The sequence below is a fragment of the Pristiophorus japonicus genome, chromosome 16 (assembly GCF_044704955.1).
Source record: "Pristiophorus japonicus isolate sPriJap1 chromosome 16, sPriJap1.hap1, whole genome shotgun sequence".
Taxonomy (NCBI): domain Eukaryota; kingdom Metazoa; phylum Chordata; class Chondrichthyes; family Pristiophoridae; genus Pristiophorus; species Pristiophorus japonicus.
This window is the reverse complement of record NC_091992.1, coordinates 65553713-65571302: the sequence shown is the minus strand read 5'-3', so window position 1 is coordinate 65571302 and position 17590 is coordinate 65553713. Positions and strand designations below refer to the sequence as shown.

The window sequence follows — 17590 nt, the reverse complement described above, 5'->3', positions numbered from 1 at the left end:
AGACTTCATGGGGTCTGGAGTCAATGTTGAAGACTCCCAGGGCCATTCCCTCCCGACTGTATATCACTTGCCACCACCCCTGCCGGTGGGACAGAACATACCCAGGGATGGTGATGGAGGAGTTTGTGACATTGGCTAAAAGGAATGATTATGTGAGTATGACTATGGTTATTATCCAAACACATGAACGTTGCTTGACTAGTCTCTGGGACAGCTCTCCCAATTGTGGCACAAGTCTCCAGATGTTAGTGAGGAGGACTTTGCCGGGTCGGCTGGGCTGGGTGTGCCGTTGTCCTGTCTGGAGCCGGTGCTGATGTCGATACTGGGTGGTCCGACCGGTTTTATTAGTATTGTTTTTCATAGAGGATTGTTAAAACTGAGTGTCTCGCTGGGCCATTGCAGAGGGTGTTTCAGAGTCAACCACATTGCTGTGGATCTGGAGTCACATATCGGCCAGACCGGGTAAGGACATTAGTGAACCAGATGGGTTTTTACAACAATCCGGTAGTTTCATGGTCACCATTACTGAACACTAGATTTTTTTAAACTTCCGATCTATTTGCTGCTGTGGTGGGATTTGAACTCGCGTTCATGGATTACTAGCCCAGTAACTTAACCACTGTTCTACCGTTCCATGCGCGGGACCTTTCTCGTCCGCACAACGTAGAGGGAGCATTGACGTTCCCTCCATCCTATGGTTAAAAGTGGGGCTATTCTCTGATGATTGCAGAGTGTTCACTCACCAAGACTTCTCCGACAGTGCCTCCAAACTCACAACCTTCACCACCGAGAAGGACAGTAGGTGCATGGGTACACCATCCTTCCAAGTCACACACCATCCTGACTTGGACATGCATCTCTGGTCCTTCTTCATCGCTGGGTCAAAATTCTAGAACTGCCTACCTAACAGCACTGTGGTAGTACATTCAACACTTGCTCAGGGGCAACTGGGGATTGGCAATAAAAGTTGCCTTTGCTAGCGACGCCCTCATCCCCAGAATACATGTTTCTAAACGTTCATATGTTTGTATAATAATCATTGCCATGACTAGTTTGCTGCTCAACATTGATGCATGATCTCGACCTGCGAGGAACTTCTGCAGCAGGTCGGGGCCTGAAAAAGAGCATACCACTCCAGGGAGCAGCGCGAGCTGGTGCAGGAGGGCAACGGCTTGGAGGAGGGCGACTGGATTGGACGTCACCATAATCCAGGTCGCTGATTGGTGCGTGCGCAGGTACAGCAGGAACGGCGAGAGATTGCAGAGCGACATGATCGTGGCCCAGGGGAGGCGTGAGTTCAGGGCCAGCCCACACTGCGATATGTGCGTGCACTTGGTCCGTGCAGCAGAGCTGGTCTCCAGTCGTCTTGGTTAATCCTTGCTACTGGACCAAGTCCTAGCTCTGTCAAGCCCGTGTGGTGACTGGTGTGCAACGGTCACCCCACGTTAAAAAAATCCATGCACAGGCATCTTCCACCCTTCAATATGTAGTTCGGGATCTGGAATATTAGGTCCTTCATTGAAATACCTGTGAACTCGTCCCTTTTTGGCGTGGAAGCAAGTCATCCTCAATACGAGGGACCGCCTAAGATGATGATAATATTAGCATTAATATGGCATCTTATCATGCTGAAACATCTAATGAATTCCATTTGATATGTGTTGACTGATATGATGATGGCTTTACTTGAAGGTTAATGATCACTACAGATTTAGTGAGTGATAGTTTAGAGTTGATTACTGGTTTATAATGCGCAGATATCTCTCGTAACTGTCTGAACACCTTTACTATCAGAGATACATGTAGACTGTGTATTTAACACACCTAGGTAGTCATTCTGGAATTATTTGGGGGATTGTACTCAGTAGGCACCCAATATACAGAGATTTCTTCCATCTCAATGAGCCTCCATTTCTTCACAGTCTCTAGGTATAAGCCGTTTTTTTCCTGCAGGACATTTCTAATGAACATTAGCTGTTGAGTGAATATGTGGCATGCCAGACTCCCCTCTACTCCTGCAATCTTCTCCGGGCCCGTGTCTCAGCTCACACTGCACCATACACTCTTCCTGCTTTGGTCTGCTGCACAGTATCCCCCTACCTTGCTCTCTCCTACACAACCTTCAGCCATCATGTCCCCATACTCTGGAACTCTCTCTGTTTAAACCCTTCTCTCGCTACCGCTTTTAGAAACCTCCTCAACTGTTCCTGCTGTGACTAAACCCCCAATATCTATCTGCTCAGTATTCACCATTCCTCCAAAAAGCACCTTGAACTGTTTCAGCACATCAAAAGTGACAAGTGTGAACTGCTGTCTTGTTGCTAGTATCTGCCTTCTCTTGTGCAGGTCTCTGGTCACTGTGTGCTAGCTCACCATCATCACAGGCAATCCCTTGGAGTCATCATCATCTTAGGCAGTCCCTCGGCGTTGAGGATGACTTGCTTCCAATCTTAGTGAGTTCTCAGGTGACTGAGGAGTCCAATGCGGGATCTACAGTCTCTGTCACAGGTGGGGCAGACAATGGTTGAAGGAAAGAGTGGGTGGGGAGCCTGGTTTGACGCATGATCCTTCCGCTGCCTGTGCTTGGTTTCTGCTTATTCTCGGCGATGGGACTTGAGGTGCTCAGTGCCCTCCCGGATGCTCTTCTTCCTTTTTGGTTGGTCGTGGGCCAGGGACTCCCAGGTGTCAGTGGGGATGTTGCACTTTATCAAGGAGGCTTTAATGGTGTCTTTGAAGCATTTCCTCTGCCCACCTGGGGCTCGCTTGCCGTGTCGAAGCTCCTCGTAGAGCGCTTGCTTTGGGAGTCTCGTGTCGGACATGCAGAGCTGATCGAGCGTGGTCAATGCTTCGATGCTGGGGATGTTAGCCTGAGCGAGAGCACTGACGTTGGTGCGTATATCCTGCCAATGGATTTGCAGGATCTTGTGGAGGCAGCGGTGGTGGTACTTTTCCAGCGTTTTGAGGTGTCTGCTGTATATAGTTCATGTCTCTGAGCCATACAGGAGGACAGGTATCACTACTGCCCTGTAGACCATGAGTTTGGTGCCAGATTTGAGGTCCTGGTCTTCAAACACTCTCTTCCTCAGGCGACCGAAGGCTGCGCTGGCACACTGGTGGTTGTGTTGGACCGCGTCATCGATGTCTGCCCTTGCTGACAGTAGGCTCCCGAGGTATGGAAAATGGTCCACGTTGTCCAAGGTCTCGTCATGGATTTTGATAATTGGGGGGCAGTGCTGTGCGGTGGGGTCAGGTTGATGGAGGACGTTTGTCTTATGGATGTTTAGTGTAAGGTCCATGCTCTCGTACGCCTCGGTGAAGGTGTTGACGATGGCTTGGAGTTCGGCCTCCGAGTGTGCGCAGACGCAAGCGTCGTCTGCGTACTGTAGTTCAATGACAGAGGATGGGACGACCTTGGATGTGGCCTGGAGGTGGCGGAGGTTGAACAGATTCCCATTTGTTCTATAATTTAGCTCCGCTCCAGCGGGAAGCTTGCTGAGGGTGAGATGGAGCATTGCAGCGAAGAAGATCGAGAAGAGGGTTGGTGTGATGACACAGCCTTGCTTGACCCTGGTCCGGGCGTGGATTGGGTCTGTGGTGGATCCATTGGTCAGGATCACGGCCTGCATGTCATCATGGAGCAGACGGAGGATGGTGACAAATTTTTGAGGGCAGCCGAAACGGAGGAGGATGCTCCATAATCCCTCACAGTTTACAGTGTCAAAAGTCTTTGTGAGGTCAAAGAAGGCCATGGGAAGGGTTGGTGCTGTTCCCTGCATTTCTCTTGCAATTGTCGTGCGGTGAAGATTATGTCCCTTGTGCCCCTTAGTGAGACTCAGTTCTCGCTCAGGCCAACATCCCCAGCATCGAACCGTTGACCACACTTGATCAGCTCTGTTGGGCATGCCCCATCATCCACATGCCCGACACGAGACTCCCAAAGCAAGCGTTCTACTTAGAGCTTCGACACGACAAGCGAGCAGAGCAGAGCAAGGTGGGCAGAGGAAACGCTTCAAGGACACCATCAAAGCCTCCTTGATAAAGTGCGACATCTCCACCGACTCTTGGAAATCCCTGGCCCACGTCCACCCAAAATGGAGGAAGCGCATTCGGGAGGGCGCTGAGCACTTCAAGGCCCATCATCGAGAACAAGCAGAAACCAAGCGCAGACAGCGGAAGGAGCGTGCGGCAAACCAGACTCTCCACCCACCCTTTCCTTCAACAACTGTCTGCCCCACCTGTGGCAGAGACTGTAGGTCCCGCATTGGACTCCTCAGTCACCTGAGAACTCACTAAGAGTGGAAGCAAGTCATCCTCGACTCCGAGGGACTACCTATGATGATGATGCTAGCTCACATTGCCATGTTTCAGCATGGTGAAACAATGGAAATATCTCCAACCTATCCCAAACAAACCACAGTCAGGCTTTAACATAACTTGCATCCAGTGATCATGTGATAAAACAATCAGTAAGTTTTAGCACAGGTAATGGTTAGTTAGTATTCTCAAGTGGGAAGTCGTTACTGCGACCTGTACGTCGTGTTGGTCCGTTTTAAACAGTCTCTCTGCATGACCCAGATAGCTCAGCACACGCTGTAGTCACTGCAAATTAAGGAGTAAAGACAGAATAAGCATTATGTAGTGTACGTTTACACAGAACACACCAGAAGGTGAATCTGTTATCGTAGTTTATTGTTGTGAATGTACAAATAAACCTTTTCTGTTTCTGAAATATTTTGTTGGATGGTAAATATGATTGCCCACCTAATCATATTTACTTCCTAATCAAATATTTTTGAATAAATCCCAGCAATTGTTCTTTGTATGTTTTAATTATCAGCATAATGCCAACTTTAATATAAAATAAAAATCGTGTAATAATATTGAATTATTTATCCATCTATTCTCCGACTGTAAGGGCCCAATTCCTCAGGGTTAGGGGAACGGACTGGAATGATGGTGACGTTACAGAGAGGCCACTCATACAGCTGGTGTGGGAGTGGAAACGCTCCCCTGATGTACAGCAAGGGCTGCTCTTCAGAGATTGGAGAAAAGCACATGCATGGGGCAGAATAGAGGGAGCTCTATTCAAGACCATTGGAATCATTTTGAACTGCACAGCCTGGCTGAGCAGACTGGCCACAGTAGATCGATGAACAATGGATGGTGACAAGAACCAAGGGGGAGATGAGGAACATTTTTTTTACTCAGCGTGTTATGATCTGGAATGCCTTGCCTGATAGCAGATTCAATAGTAACTCTCAAAAGGGAATTGGATAAATACTTGAAAAGGAAACATTTGTAGGGCTACGGAGAAAGAGCAGGGAAGTGGGACTAATTGGATAGCTCTTTCAAAGAGTTAACATAGACATGGTAGGCCGAATGGCCGCCTTCTGTGCTGTGCGAATCTATGATTCTCCACCAGGTTGGGGCCTGGTGGTGGAATTGAAGAGGTCCCTCTTGTCTTGTATCTGATATTGACTGAATAGCTTCTGTGCCAATTTAAAGATGAGTCTCCAGGCCTCTGAATCCACTTAATGTTGGGGACATTTGACGAGTGCTTAAATTAGATAAGTGTTCCCTTCATGTGTACTGATACCAGCTTGATAAAATTAAATCATTTGGTTTCTTTAAGTGAAGAGGTAAATATGGCTTTTCTTCAACTTTAAGCTGAACTGGAAGTTTAACTTTTTTGTTTCAGCCTACATGAAGCGTCGGCACAGCTCAGTGAGTGACGGTCACGGCAGCGACTCTTCAGTAGCTGGGCTCGACTACAGTCAGAGCGCCAGTCCCCAGCCACAGGTTCATCTGAAGAAGCCCAGAGTGGTGTTGGCCCCCGAGGAGAAGGAGGCCCTGAAGCGAGCTTACCAGCTAAAGCCATATCCATCCCCCAAAACTATTGAGGAGCTTGCTGCTCAGTTGAATCTGAAAACCAGTACCGTCATCAACTGGTTTCACAACTACAGGTGAGTGCCTCTCGGTCCTTTCTATTTTAGTTACGGGCGGCCCTCGGCAATGGTCGCAGCAAGTCAGTGGCTATACGGCATTCAACCGCATGTACACTGTACCAACGGGAGGTATTTATCTCATCTCTGGAAAAGTTGTGTGAGAGAGAGAGGGCGTACACTAAGAGATTTGTCATGAGCATTGTCATTTCCATCCTGCTCCGGCTGAACTACTGTTCCCAGATGCACTGTTACAACCAGCAAGAAATTTATATAGAGCCAATGTGGGGCACGAGTGGAACAAGAATAATCCAGTACAGAAAGAACTTCCTGTTTTATACCACCTTTTACATCCTCAGGATGTCCTAATGCACTTCACGACAAGTGAGCGATATTGAAGTCTGTGCACACAGCAATCCAACTGCACGCAGTAACTTCTAACAAACAGCAATGAGATAAATGACCAGTTAGTAAAAACAGAAAGTGTCGGAAATACTCAGCAGGTTAAGCTGCACCTGTGGAGAGAGAAACAACAGTGACGGCTGTAATTTTCTGGGGTCTGTGTGGACGTGATTGGAGGCGGATCGAGTGGGAAATTTGAAATAAGTTGCAGCGGGTCGGGAACCTGCCGTCACCCGCCCACCACACACACCTTTCCCTTGGGCGTGTTAGCTGGTGCGGCAGAGGCCCGACCGGCAGTGACCTGACTGGTAGCGACCTGACCGGCAGAAGCGAGCGACCTCATTCAAATCATTATCAGCTTGTTGTCAGACCCTTAGGAGCCTTTATTCCCCCTATCTTCCAAATTTCCCTGAATACCCACGGGATTCACACAGCTTGGGAACCACGTCTGTCAGCCTGAGGTGGGCGTTGAGTGGCCATTGATCCAGATGATTACTTGACAGCATGAAATGTACTATAAAAGCTCCCACGTTACAGCTGCTCACTTCCCTCAGGCAGAAGCTGTTGTGGACTGCATTCCCGGCACAGATTTAACTTTCTACAGGCTACTCGTGTTTCCAACAAAGTCTCCATCCAGTCTCATCTCATTGGAATAAGCTCCCTCACCATTGACAGATTGTTTTTATCAACTACTTGACCTGCCATCTATTCCATCAGCATGGGTGTCATTTATACTGTCTCACCTTGATCTTCAGAATCTAACCACGATAAGCCCCAACGTCATCCTTGTCTGCAAGCACCTGATATTGCACAGGACAGAGGGCATCAGCACCCAAGCACATTGCTGTCCGAGAGTCTCGGGATGGCCCCATCATGGCCAGATTTGCTTAACTTTACACAGTACACCCATATGGCTGCCACATGCTGCACCAGGTTGGCACCACCCCACAGCAACACCATAAACGATCCCTACAATGACCAAGCCATTTCTTTCACACTGACCACCATTGCTAGAGGTTCCGTTATGCCTCACCATTCACTCCCACCCAATAAGCCACTTCCAAAGGTGCACACAAATGTGTCCAGGACAGGACAGGACAGTGGTGAAAATAAACATTTTAATGGTTGACAATCCATTAACAGAAACTTGCCATTAACATTGACTAAAACACCCAAGTGGCTACCCTTGTGAATCTACTTGTGTGTTATCTTTCGGGTCCGCGTGCTTCTAAGAGGTGCTACCCCTGTGGCTTAGCAGAGCTAGAGGCAGCCTGCTCACTTCCCTACTGAGAGTTGCTCGACACTATTGGCGGACGTCCTCTGGGTTTTGGAGCCTGTGATGGCCCCACCAAAGTTTGCTCCTCCTGTGGCTGTGCAGGGGCAGGCTCAGCCATCGCTGTCCGAGGAGCCATCTGGGGCTCTGACTGAGGGGGCGGGGCAATGGGGGAGAAGTGGGAGCATTTTGAGAGGAGCCCAGACTTCCCTTTCCCCTCTCACCGTCATCCCCCTCATGGGCCACCCCCGCACTTCCCTGCGAGCAAGGAACTGGTGAGCACCTTGCTGCACATCAGTGAGGCCATGAGGATCCACATCTACGCTGACATCCCTCCTGGACAGGGGGTCTATGAGCCTCTTCCATCTATGCTCCATAGATAGCCATCTGCTCCTGTGTGTGGCACATTAGTTACTCCATCCAGGTGACCATCCTACCCACGGAAGAGCCTACAGTCGCCATCACCTGGTGCTCATGTTGGTGTTGGATTCCTCCATTCTGCATACTGGTAGTCATCACGCTCGCAAAACCTGTCGGCCTCCTGCACATTTTGCTGCACCTCCAGGATCGCCCTCTTTCTGGCTGGCCCCCGAGGCTCAGCGTCTGCATGCAGCCGAGCAGAGCTGGGAGTGTCCTGCGCCCTCCGACACGAAGTCTCCACTGCTGTCCCCATCTCCACCATCAGCTCTTGCTCACCTGTGATTTGTGACCCACCAGGTGGCAACTCTACTCGACGTCGCGTGGGACCCCCCCCCCGAGGTGTGCGTCTCTGTGCTGGTGTTGGATGCACTAATGTCTGGTGTTGCTGCGATCTCAGAGGCTGGAGGCTCCTCTCAGGAATCGTCTTCCTCTTCCTCCTGGACTGTGGGCGGGGGGGGCTCTTAATGGACCTGTGTGAAAGTAAAGAGATGAGTTAGATATACCATATGAAGAATGGGTACATGATGAGCATTCAGTGGCTGAATACATCAGTCCCTTATGAGTGACTGCTGTGTGCCATGTAGCTGTATGAGATGTAATTCTGCACCAGGTTGCTCCCACCTCCAGCTGCTCAGCCACTCCCGATACTTCCAACGCAGCCTCCTCTGCTGTTGTGAGGATGGCAAATGATGTCCCTCTCCCTCTTATTGTGCGCTTTCCTTTCCTGCAAGGAAGAAAGTTGAGTGAGAGTGGTGGAATGAGTGTAAGGAATGGATGGGTTACATCTTTAGAGGGAGACTAGGGTGCAATGCCAATTGGGCTTCTTGCATGTTGTTAGTTGGTGTGGTTGCATTCGGATGAGGCTGAGTGTGAGGGGTGGCTGGTAAGATGGGGATGTGATAATGTAGAAAAAGAGGGAGGGGTGGGCGTGCAAGGTAAGTTGTGAGTAAGGATGTACAGGAGTAGGGTTGGGAAGGCAGAATGATGGGGATGTGATGAGAGGCACAGCAGGATGAAGTTGAGCGTGGCTTTGCACTTACTTTTCCTGATCTAATGAGATCATTGAAATTCTTCTGGCATTGCACCAGGTCCTCCTGAACACATCCCTGCTGGTGACCTCCTCTGCAATTTGGAGCCAGGCTCTCTTGTCTCCTGGGGCGGTTTCTTCCGCCCATTGGAAGGGAAGAGGACCTCCCTGCATGCTCTCACTCTCCACAAACATATGGGGGGAGACATCGGAGAACCTGGGTGCAGCACTCTGCACCTGTTTGGAGCAGTGAACACCTCCAGTGTGCTGCTTGCGCACTTCTGGATGAACCTTCAAATGCAATGTGGCCATGACTCCTTTAAATATACCGTCTGAAAATGCATTGTCGATGACGTTATCAGACTCGCACCATTTAATTGGGCCTGCTAACACGCAGGGCAGGCTTAATAGGCCCCAATAGCGCAAAGTCGATTTCTGCCGTGTATTGGAGGCAACATTGGGGTTGTGGCTGACCGGCCGCCTGCCCAGGTACAGCAAATTCCAGCCAACATTTCAGGTCTCTGACCTTGTGTCAGAACTGCAACAGGTTTTAATCAAGTACAGTGGATGGGAAAGGGGGTGGGGATGAAAGAACAAAAGGGAAGGTTTGTGATAGGGTGGAAGGCAGGAGAGATTAAATGACAAAATTGATGATGGTGCAAGGCAAAAGAGATGGTACTGGGACAAGAAAAGAAATAAGCTGGGGCCAGAGGAGGTATAAATGTTAATAGTACAATCATTAGCAGCAGCTGCAGTCCTAACAAAAGGGAACAGCGCTTATGGTCTGAAATTGTTGAACTCAATATTAAGTCTGGAAAGCTCTAGCGTGCCTAATATAGAAAGATGAGGTGCTGTTCCTCGAGCTTGGGTTGAGCTGTATGAGCAGTTAACCTGTTTTGGTGGTATGTGGTATTGGTTGAGGGATCAGTGTAGATCAGGGCACGTATGAACATACAAAATTAACAGGCAGGAAAAGGCCAGCTGGTCCATCAAACCTGCCCCACACCATGATGGTCAGAGCCCCACCCCCTCCTCCCACCGCAGCCATGTGATCTCCTGGGAAAGAGAGAAAATCCAGGACCAATAAGGGAAAAAATACTCTGGAAAATTCCTCTCCGGCCCCTCAGGCCGAGGAAACCAGACCAGGAGATCACCTGGACCCAGTGTTCTCTATAAAGATTTCTGTATGATGCTATCTCTGCCCCAATCAGGAACCGCTCCAGCTCCCTCTCGCAGGCAGAGTCAGCACCCACCACACCAGCCGGCAAAGCATTCCAGAGGCTCACCACTCTCTGGGAAATTAAGAACTGCCCAATGTCCAGTCTATCCCTACTCTTATATAGTTTAAATTCATGTTCCCTTGTCCTCACCAATCCTTCCGCTGTCGACGCTTGCTCTCGGCGACGAGATTTGAGGTGTTCAGCGCTTTCCCGGATGCACTTCCTCCACTTAGGGCAGTCTGTGGCCAAGGATTCCCAGGTGCCGGTGGGGATGTTGCACTTTATCAAGGAGGCTTTGAGGGTGTCCTTGAAACGTTTCCTCTGCCCATCTGAGGCTCGCTTGCCGTGTCGGAGCTCCGAGTAGAGCGCTTGCTTTGGGAGTCTCGGGTCGGGCATGCGGACGATGTTGCCCGTCCTGCGGAGCTGATCGAGCGTGGTCAATGCTTCGATGCTGGGAATGTTGGCCTGAGCGAGAACACTGACGTTGGTGCGCCTATCCTGTCAGTGGATTTGCAGGATCTTGCGGAGGCAGCGCTGGTGGTACTTCTCCGGTGTTTTGAGGTGCTGCTGTACATAGTCCATGTCTCAGCCATATAGTGTGGTTTAGTGGCCTAGATTGTTCTTGGCAGTCTTCTGATTCCTGGCATAGCTGAAAAAGCTGTTGCTATCACTGCCACAATTACGCACCATCTTCCTTTGCAGAGATCTCTTGGCTACCCTTGTGGCTGTTTTTGACTCTCTCAATTGCATGTGGTACTTTTCCCTATTCTCCGAGTTATATTTGTTAAATGTGTGCAATCCCTTCTGCTCTAATCTGATTTCTAGGAGAACTCCCTGCTCTTAAGCAAGTGCTGTAAAGTGGTTGGTAAATAATACAAATATTATGTGTGAAGCCAGTATCTTTCAGTATCAGTAAGATATGATTTGTGTCAGTCATGTGATGTATTGCTTTAGGATATTTGCTGGTTAGTCTGCAGCAAGACTGCGGTAAACATAAGACAATGTGCGTCAGGTCCCAGGCTGCCTGTGAGTATTACATGGGAGATTTACCAGAATTTAAATAGCTTTGTTGCAGTGAAGTAATGACCTAGTTTCCTGCTCTGAAGATCAGTCTTAAAAACACAGTCACATTTGAATTCAACAGTAACAATTTTTTGATCAGATTTTAACACAATCTGTGTGTAAATTGATGGAAGCAGTGAAAAAGCAATTTAATATTTTGCTTTTGTTTCTCTGGAGCTTAAGGAGATAAGCTTATCAGTGAAAATTAAATCATTCAATTTACCATTTCAGCAATGCAAACTTATTCTAATGACTATTTCTCTGGCCCAGTTTGTATTCTGCATATTTACAATCCTTCACTTAATCCCATGTCGAGCAGGGATCTTTAACATTGTGGTATGGCACGCCCATCAGAGACATAAGGCAATGCCAATTAAATCCGGCTGTGTTGCCTTTATTTGTAACTTATTGCTTCACCATTGGTGGCCATGCCTTCAGCTATCTAGCCCTAAGCTCTGGAATTCCTTCCCTAAATCTCGCTACCTCTCTCTCCTTCTTTAAGACGCTCTTCAAAATCTTTCATTTGCTAACATCTCCTTATGTGGCTCGGTGTCAATTTTGACTGATAACACTCCTGTGACGCACCTTGGGACATTTTACTATGTTAAAGGTGCTATATAAATGCAGGTTGTTGTTGTTTCTGTAGTGAGGATAGCATCCTTGAGATTTGCCATGGATTGAACTGCAGCCATCCAATTTAGAATCACTGATTTCAGAATGAGGGGTATTCCAGACCCGAGACTGCCCTGAACAGCAGTGTTGAACAGCTCGTGTCTATCACACATCCAACACGCTCTCGACATCGCACCACACTTTGTTGCAGATGTGAGGCAATCGTAAGATCATAGGGAAGCTACCAGGGAACAACTAACACTTTTTTTAATTTGAGAAAAGTAGCCGTCTGATTCCTTGTAACTGGGAGCCCAGGATTTACAAACAGCTACCTCCACCAACATCCGTAGCTCACTACTGCTAACCTCAGGATGTGCCTGTTACACCAATTACATCATATCCTAAAAGGAAGAGGTCAAGTTAAACAGAGCTCTGCCTCAACAGCAGAATGTTACACTGTGTTACACAGTGCAGCACCTCTGTCACTTTAAAACAGCAAATCCTTCTACTTGCAATGAGTAACACCATGAGAAATCCACGACATTTCAGTAACAATCACATTCCTTTTAGAACTCCCATTTAATGCTTTTTGTCATTATCTTAAATTTGAGCCCATGTTACTGTCTCACTAACTAGTGGAAATAATCTATCACTATTTACCCTATTATAACCCTTCATAATCTTAAATACCTCTATAGTGTCACACCTTAACCTTGATTAACCATGTATATGTTTATATGTTCCATCTAATATCCATTGAGGTGTAGTGAAAATGTGATAAAAGATGGAAGGAAAATCCCAGGAATAAGTAAGCATGGTTTAATGATTGGTTTCCATGTTATTATTTTGCAGGTCTCGCATTCGAAGGGAGCTGTTCATTGAGGAAGTGCAGGCAGGGATTCAGGGTCAGACAGGATCCAGCAGCTCTCCGTCTGTCAGAGGAAGTAGAACAGGTCACAGTTCGGAAGGGGAAAGCTGTGATGGGGGAGACTTGGAAGCGGTGGCTGAAGAAAAGGAAAATGTCATGGGAATGGAAAATTACAGCACTGGACGAGTAACCCCTCCGGGAGGGCAGGTAGAGTCAGTGTGTGATGAGGATACAGAGTCTGTTGTGCAGGGTGACATTAAAGATGCCACATTGGTTGACACAAAGGAGTCATCCCATTTAGGAGGAGATGCCATGGTCACTCCAAATGCTGAGAGTGAAGATGAGGGCATTCTGAAGCATCGGGGCTGGAACAAACGATCTCACCGGGAAGCACATGTGTCAGGAACATCCCTGGAGGAGTTCCAGAAAAGCCAGGCTTCGGCCCAGTCAGCTGGAGAAGAGGACACCTCTACCTCATCCGCATCCACGTCAGCAACTGGAGCAGAGACTGCCCGAGATTTGAAAGAAGATACCTCTTTGGTGCAGCAGGCAAGCAGTGGGCAGAGCACAGGCTGTGGGGGCACGGCGTCCTCTTCCACTACAGGCTTTCAGAAAGGCCTGTTCAGCTTTTCTGACACAGCCTCACCTGCCCAAAAAACAAGCCTGCGCGAGAACAGCTTAAGGCGTAAGAAAGCAGCAAATTTGAACAACATTATCCATCGTTTGGAGAAGGCTGCAAGTCGGGAAGAGCCCATTGAATGGGAATTTTGAGATTAAATTATTAATTATGCACAACTCCCGAGAGTTAGGTATTAAGAGACCTTGGACATTCTGTACTCATTTTATCCTGTCACGCACTTAATGCCCTGCAGGCCACAGGGCAAAAATGCCATCGGCCAAGGTGCATAGAGAAAAGGAGAGCATTAAGTTCCGTTTATCATTGCATTTTCAAAGCGAGAGTTGAAACATGCAGTTAAGCTTTTGTACCCTGAAGTGTTTTTGTGTCATGACTGATTTTCAAACTGTCTGGGATTAACTGTTACAGCTTTGCCTTCTCCCTCTGCCAAGTGGGCTTCAAGCAGCGACACCCATCGGCTAAAGAGGGGTCTCCTTTGCCATAAAATGGCAGCAGAGCGATATTACACTATTAACTTCTTAACCAGAAAAAAATTGGAGAGTTTTCAAATGACTAGAATTTTGTAGCTGTTCAGTTGCCACTGAGAGATTGCACAGTCATCTGACTCTAAACACACTAGTTTGGTTTCTTAGATATTTTGAGAATTCTTGCTGTTTTAAACTTTGAAAGAGAAAAAAAACACATTTAGTCCACTTATTTTTTAAAAAAAAGGTCACGTAAAAAAAAGATTTGTCAAAAAGATGTGGTAGGTGAGTTAGTGTTTTCTTGTATGTGAATTTAGAATAATGATATGTAGTGCACATTGTTTCATAGCTTTAACTGACTCTGGTTTCTCTGCAGGCCAGGGTTTGTTTAATACACTCCATTTTAGGCCAAATCAGGACAAGATCTGAACCTAGGTATTTTATAACCTGCTTTTTAACCTCTAAACCACAAAGCACGCTGATCAGACCTCATATTGTCTATGTGTGTGTGAGAGAGTGCGTGTGAGAGCAAGTTGTATGCATGTGAGTTCTTAGGTCTGGCTGATTTCATACGTACCAGTGCACACTTAGAGTGCATTACTGCCACCCTTTTCTCAATAAGCTGTGTCATCAGTAAGGCTTGTATGAGTTAGCTTGTCACAAGTTACATATTTTTTTCTTGCCATATCTTTAATTAAAACTAACAGTAGATGATTTCAGTATACAAGAATATTTTTTGTGCTTATTTATAGGTGCTGTATTTTTTTTCTATCCATTATTAGGAAGGGATGAAAGGGAGCAAGTCTTGTTCTAGAGGGTCAGACTGCCGGCAGTATTTGGGATATTTTACAAGTTTCACTGGATAAATATTGGCTCCTTGACATCTTTCAAGCTCCAGATTATTGATTAGAAGTTGTTTCACGGTGTAAATTGCATCATGATTTTTGTGTTGGTCTTTTAGGTCAGAATCCATTGAAGTAACTGTGTAGCACAATCATAATCTGTCATTTTAATTATAATATATGAATTCTGTTTTCTATAATAATTATGGTTGAGGAGTTATATACCTGATATTGCACCACAGTGTGTTGTGTGTAGTTTTTGTAGCTGATTATGACTGTTTATAGGGAAAACTACATTACCTGCATGATATGTTAAATAATCATATATTTCATACATAAAACGTGCATTACATGAAGATTGAGCACTTAGCAGTTAAGCGTACTGGCGGTGCCGATTCAACTGCAGCTAGTCATAGGGAAGGGCTCTAGGAGGCTGCAAGGCAGTGAGTTAGAATGAAATCCTCCAGCATAAATGTCCACAAGAGAGCATTCCTCAATATCAAGCTGCATATGCCGAATTTTGTACGTTGAAAATAATGAGGCGAAACTGCCTTTCCTCAAAATAAATACTATTAGCACTAGGCATGAGGGCAAAAAACAAATTGCACCAATACAATTTCCCTCCCCAGCGTAGGAATGCAAGGTGGCGTCGCTTGTAAATGTTTAATTATTGAGGGCAAGCTCCATTTCCTTTTCTCTCTCGGTGTCCCGGGCCCATTCACCAACTGCATCCAAAAGGGTAAGAGAGAGACAAGTCATCCCAAGGCTCTGCTGAGGAACAGTCCAGGAACAATACTGCTAGTTCCCTTCCTCCCGGTGGGGAACCATTTAAGATCCGCTCCGTAATACGATTGGCCCTAAGATCAGGATCTCAGTGACTCGAGAATTGAAGCTGTGATACTTCCCTGCTCTGGCCGCAGTACTGCCCCACAGCACCACACTGAACCAGGGAACAAGAAGTAATGCTCTTCAATGGTCACCTGTCCTAGTGGTACTTCTATCACTAAATCATTGGACTTGGAGGTGTAGGGAGTAAAATGGTAATCAAACAATATTTCACAAGGATTGACACTTACCGTATTCTGTTTTCTATCTCCTACCCTCTCAAACACAAGCATTAAAATGACTGCTGTGGCAGCACTACTGCTCCTTACCATTCTGCATCAACTTTTGCATATCATTGAAATATAGCTTTGCACAATATCGGAAAGTTGAAAGTTACCTCTCAGTTGCAGATGGGGCAGATTATTGCCAGATTCCATGCCTGAGTGTGCACCATTGCCAAGAAAGGGTTGCGGGGAGGAGGGTGAAGGACCAGGCCCATGGTCTTGACAATGTTCTCATTTTGCTAACTTTGGCAAAAAAAACATTTTATAAGGAAAATTTCGTAACTATTTTTGAGAAATGGTAGTATGTCCATCTGTTGTCCAATCCTCCCCTCAAGCACTCAAGCCCCTTCCCAAAATAGTCCACTTTGCAATGTGTGCTTAAGGCTGGACAACTCAGGAAATGAAAGTTCAATTGGAAGACGATTTAATCGATGTAAATGTAACTTGAAGCTTCAGATTTTGATACTGTTTCTTAGAATGTAATAACTTTATCCCAGGAACGTTTACAGCAGTACACATTTCTGCAGGGCCCACGCTCGGCTTTGGGAATAGCTGTACAATTGTCCCATAGTCATTGTAACACAGTTAGTGATTATTACAAATACTCGGAATTATCCTGGAAGCTGACATTGTGCTGAGATAAATGGGGCAATCTGTGCGCAAATTATTTTGACGATGTTTGCTGTACAGCCTACATAGAGCAGTGAAAGGAATAATGCTGTGTCGGCAACAGTATTTTTAGCAGGCAGAGATATATGGTTTTATTCATTTTAATCTTCCATTTTGTCCTTTATGTATCCCATTATTAGCTATAGCCTTCGTCCCTTTGATGTCACTGGTGTTTAACTTCAGTATCAGCTGGTAAATCATAATGACTTACAGTGTAGGACACAAAAGGAAAGTTCCTGAAAGTAATGCTCCATAATAAATTGTACATAAAGCTGTTTAAAAACTACAAAGTGCAGATCACTGCCTTAGGAAATGTGCAAATCCTAAAAGCAAATACTTGTTTTTGATAATAACTGAGTTGTGTTGAAATTCATTAATTCTGATGCTATTAGAATGAAGTAGAGTTTTATTTGTAAATAATTCTGGAAGCTGACAGCCTGAGAACAATATAAGCATTTACTTTAGTTTTGTGTTGGGAACACTGGTAATTTATTCATTTGAGGTTTAGGTCTGACTGGCAAATCTCGACTTTTTCTGTTGAGAACTATCAAAGTGTGATGATTGTCCATTCATTCTCCCTGTAATTGAAACCCTGTCTCCCATTCACAATCACTTGGACATAGACTGCTTTAACTGCACAAACTCACCATTGCATTTCAGGTGATGTGTTTAGTTTTATTAAGTGAATAAGTGAATATTAATCTCTCATACATGTTCAGATGCTGCATTTCAATTTACATTTTGGGCACAGTTTCCAGGCATTTTATATATATTATATATATAAAGTTTTACATTATTTTTATTTAGATAGTTTACAGGGAGTGGTAAACTGCATTTCATTTCTAGCCGTGCACCCTTTTACTCTCATCAGATAGGCTGGTCAGAGTAAAGAGATTTGTAACCTGTGATTTTATAGTGTGTATTTATGGATTCTGTGTTTCATGTAATTTTCCTCCTAAGGAAACTAATAATAACTGTGGGCCCCTCTAATTTTACAAACTTGAAAAATATTTAAAATTGTTGATTTTGCTTGCAAGCAATTT

The 17590-nt window shown here is 46.1% G+C and overlaps 1 protein-coding gene across 7 annotated transcripts in view; it reads left to right on the top strand.

Annotated features, from left to right (window-relative positions):
• LOC139226561 (protein CASP-like) overlaps nt 1-17590 on the top strand; it is a 578052-nt gene that overhangs the window by 499206 nt on the left and 61256 nt on the right. For 6 of the 7 annotated variants that reach the window (XM_070857405.1, XM_070857403.1, XM_070857407.1 and 3 more), the window contains 2 exons: nt 5699-5963; nt 12811-14933. The exons of the other annotated variant lie outside the window; for it this stretch is intronic. In XM_070857405.1, coding sequence (XP_070713506.1) covers nt 5699-5963; nt 12811-13597 — 1052 coding nt within the window. In that variant the 3' untranslated portion in view covers nt 13598-14933. Of the gene's footprint in view, nt 1-5698; nt 5964-12810; nt 14934-17590 lie in introns of those variants that run through there. 7 annotated transcript variants of the gene reach the window in all.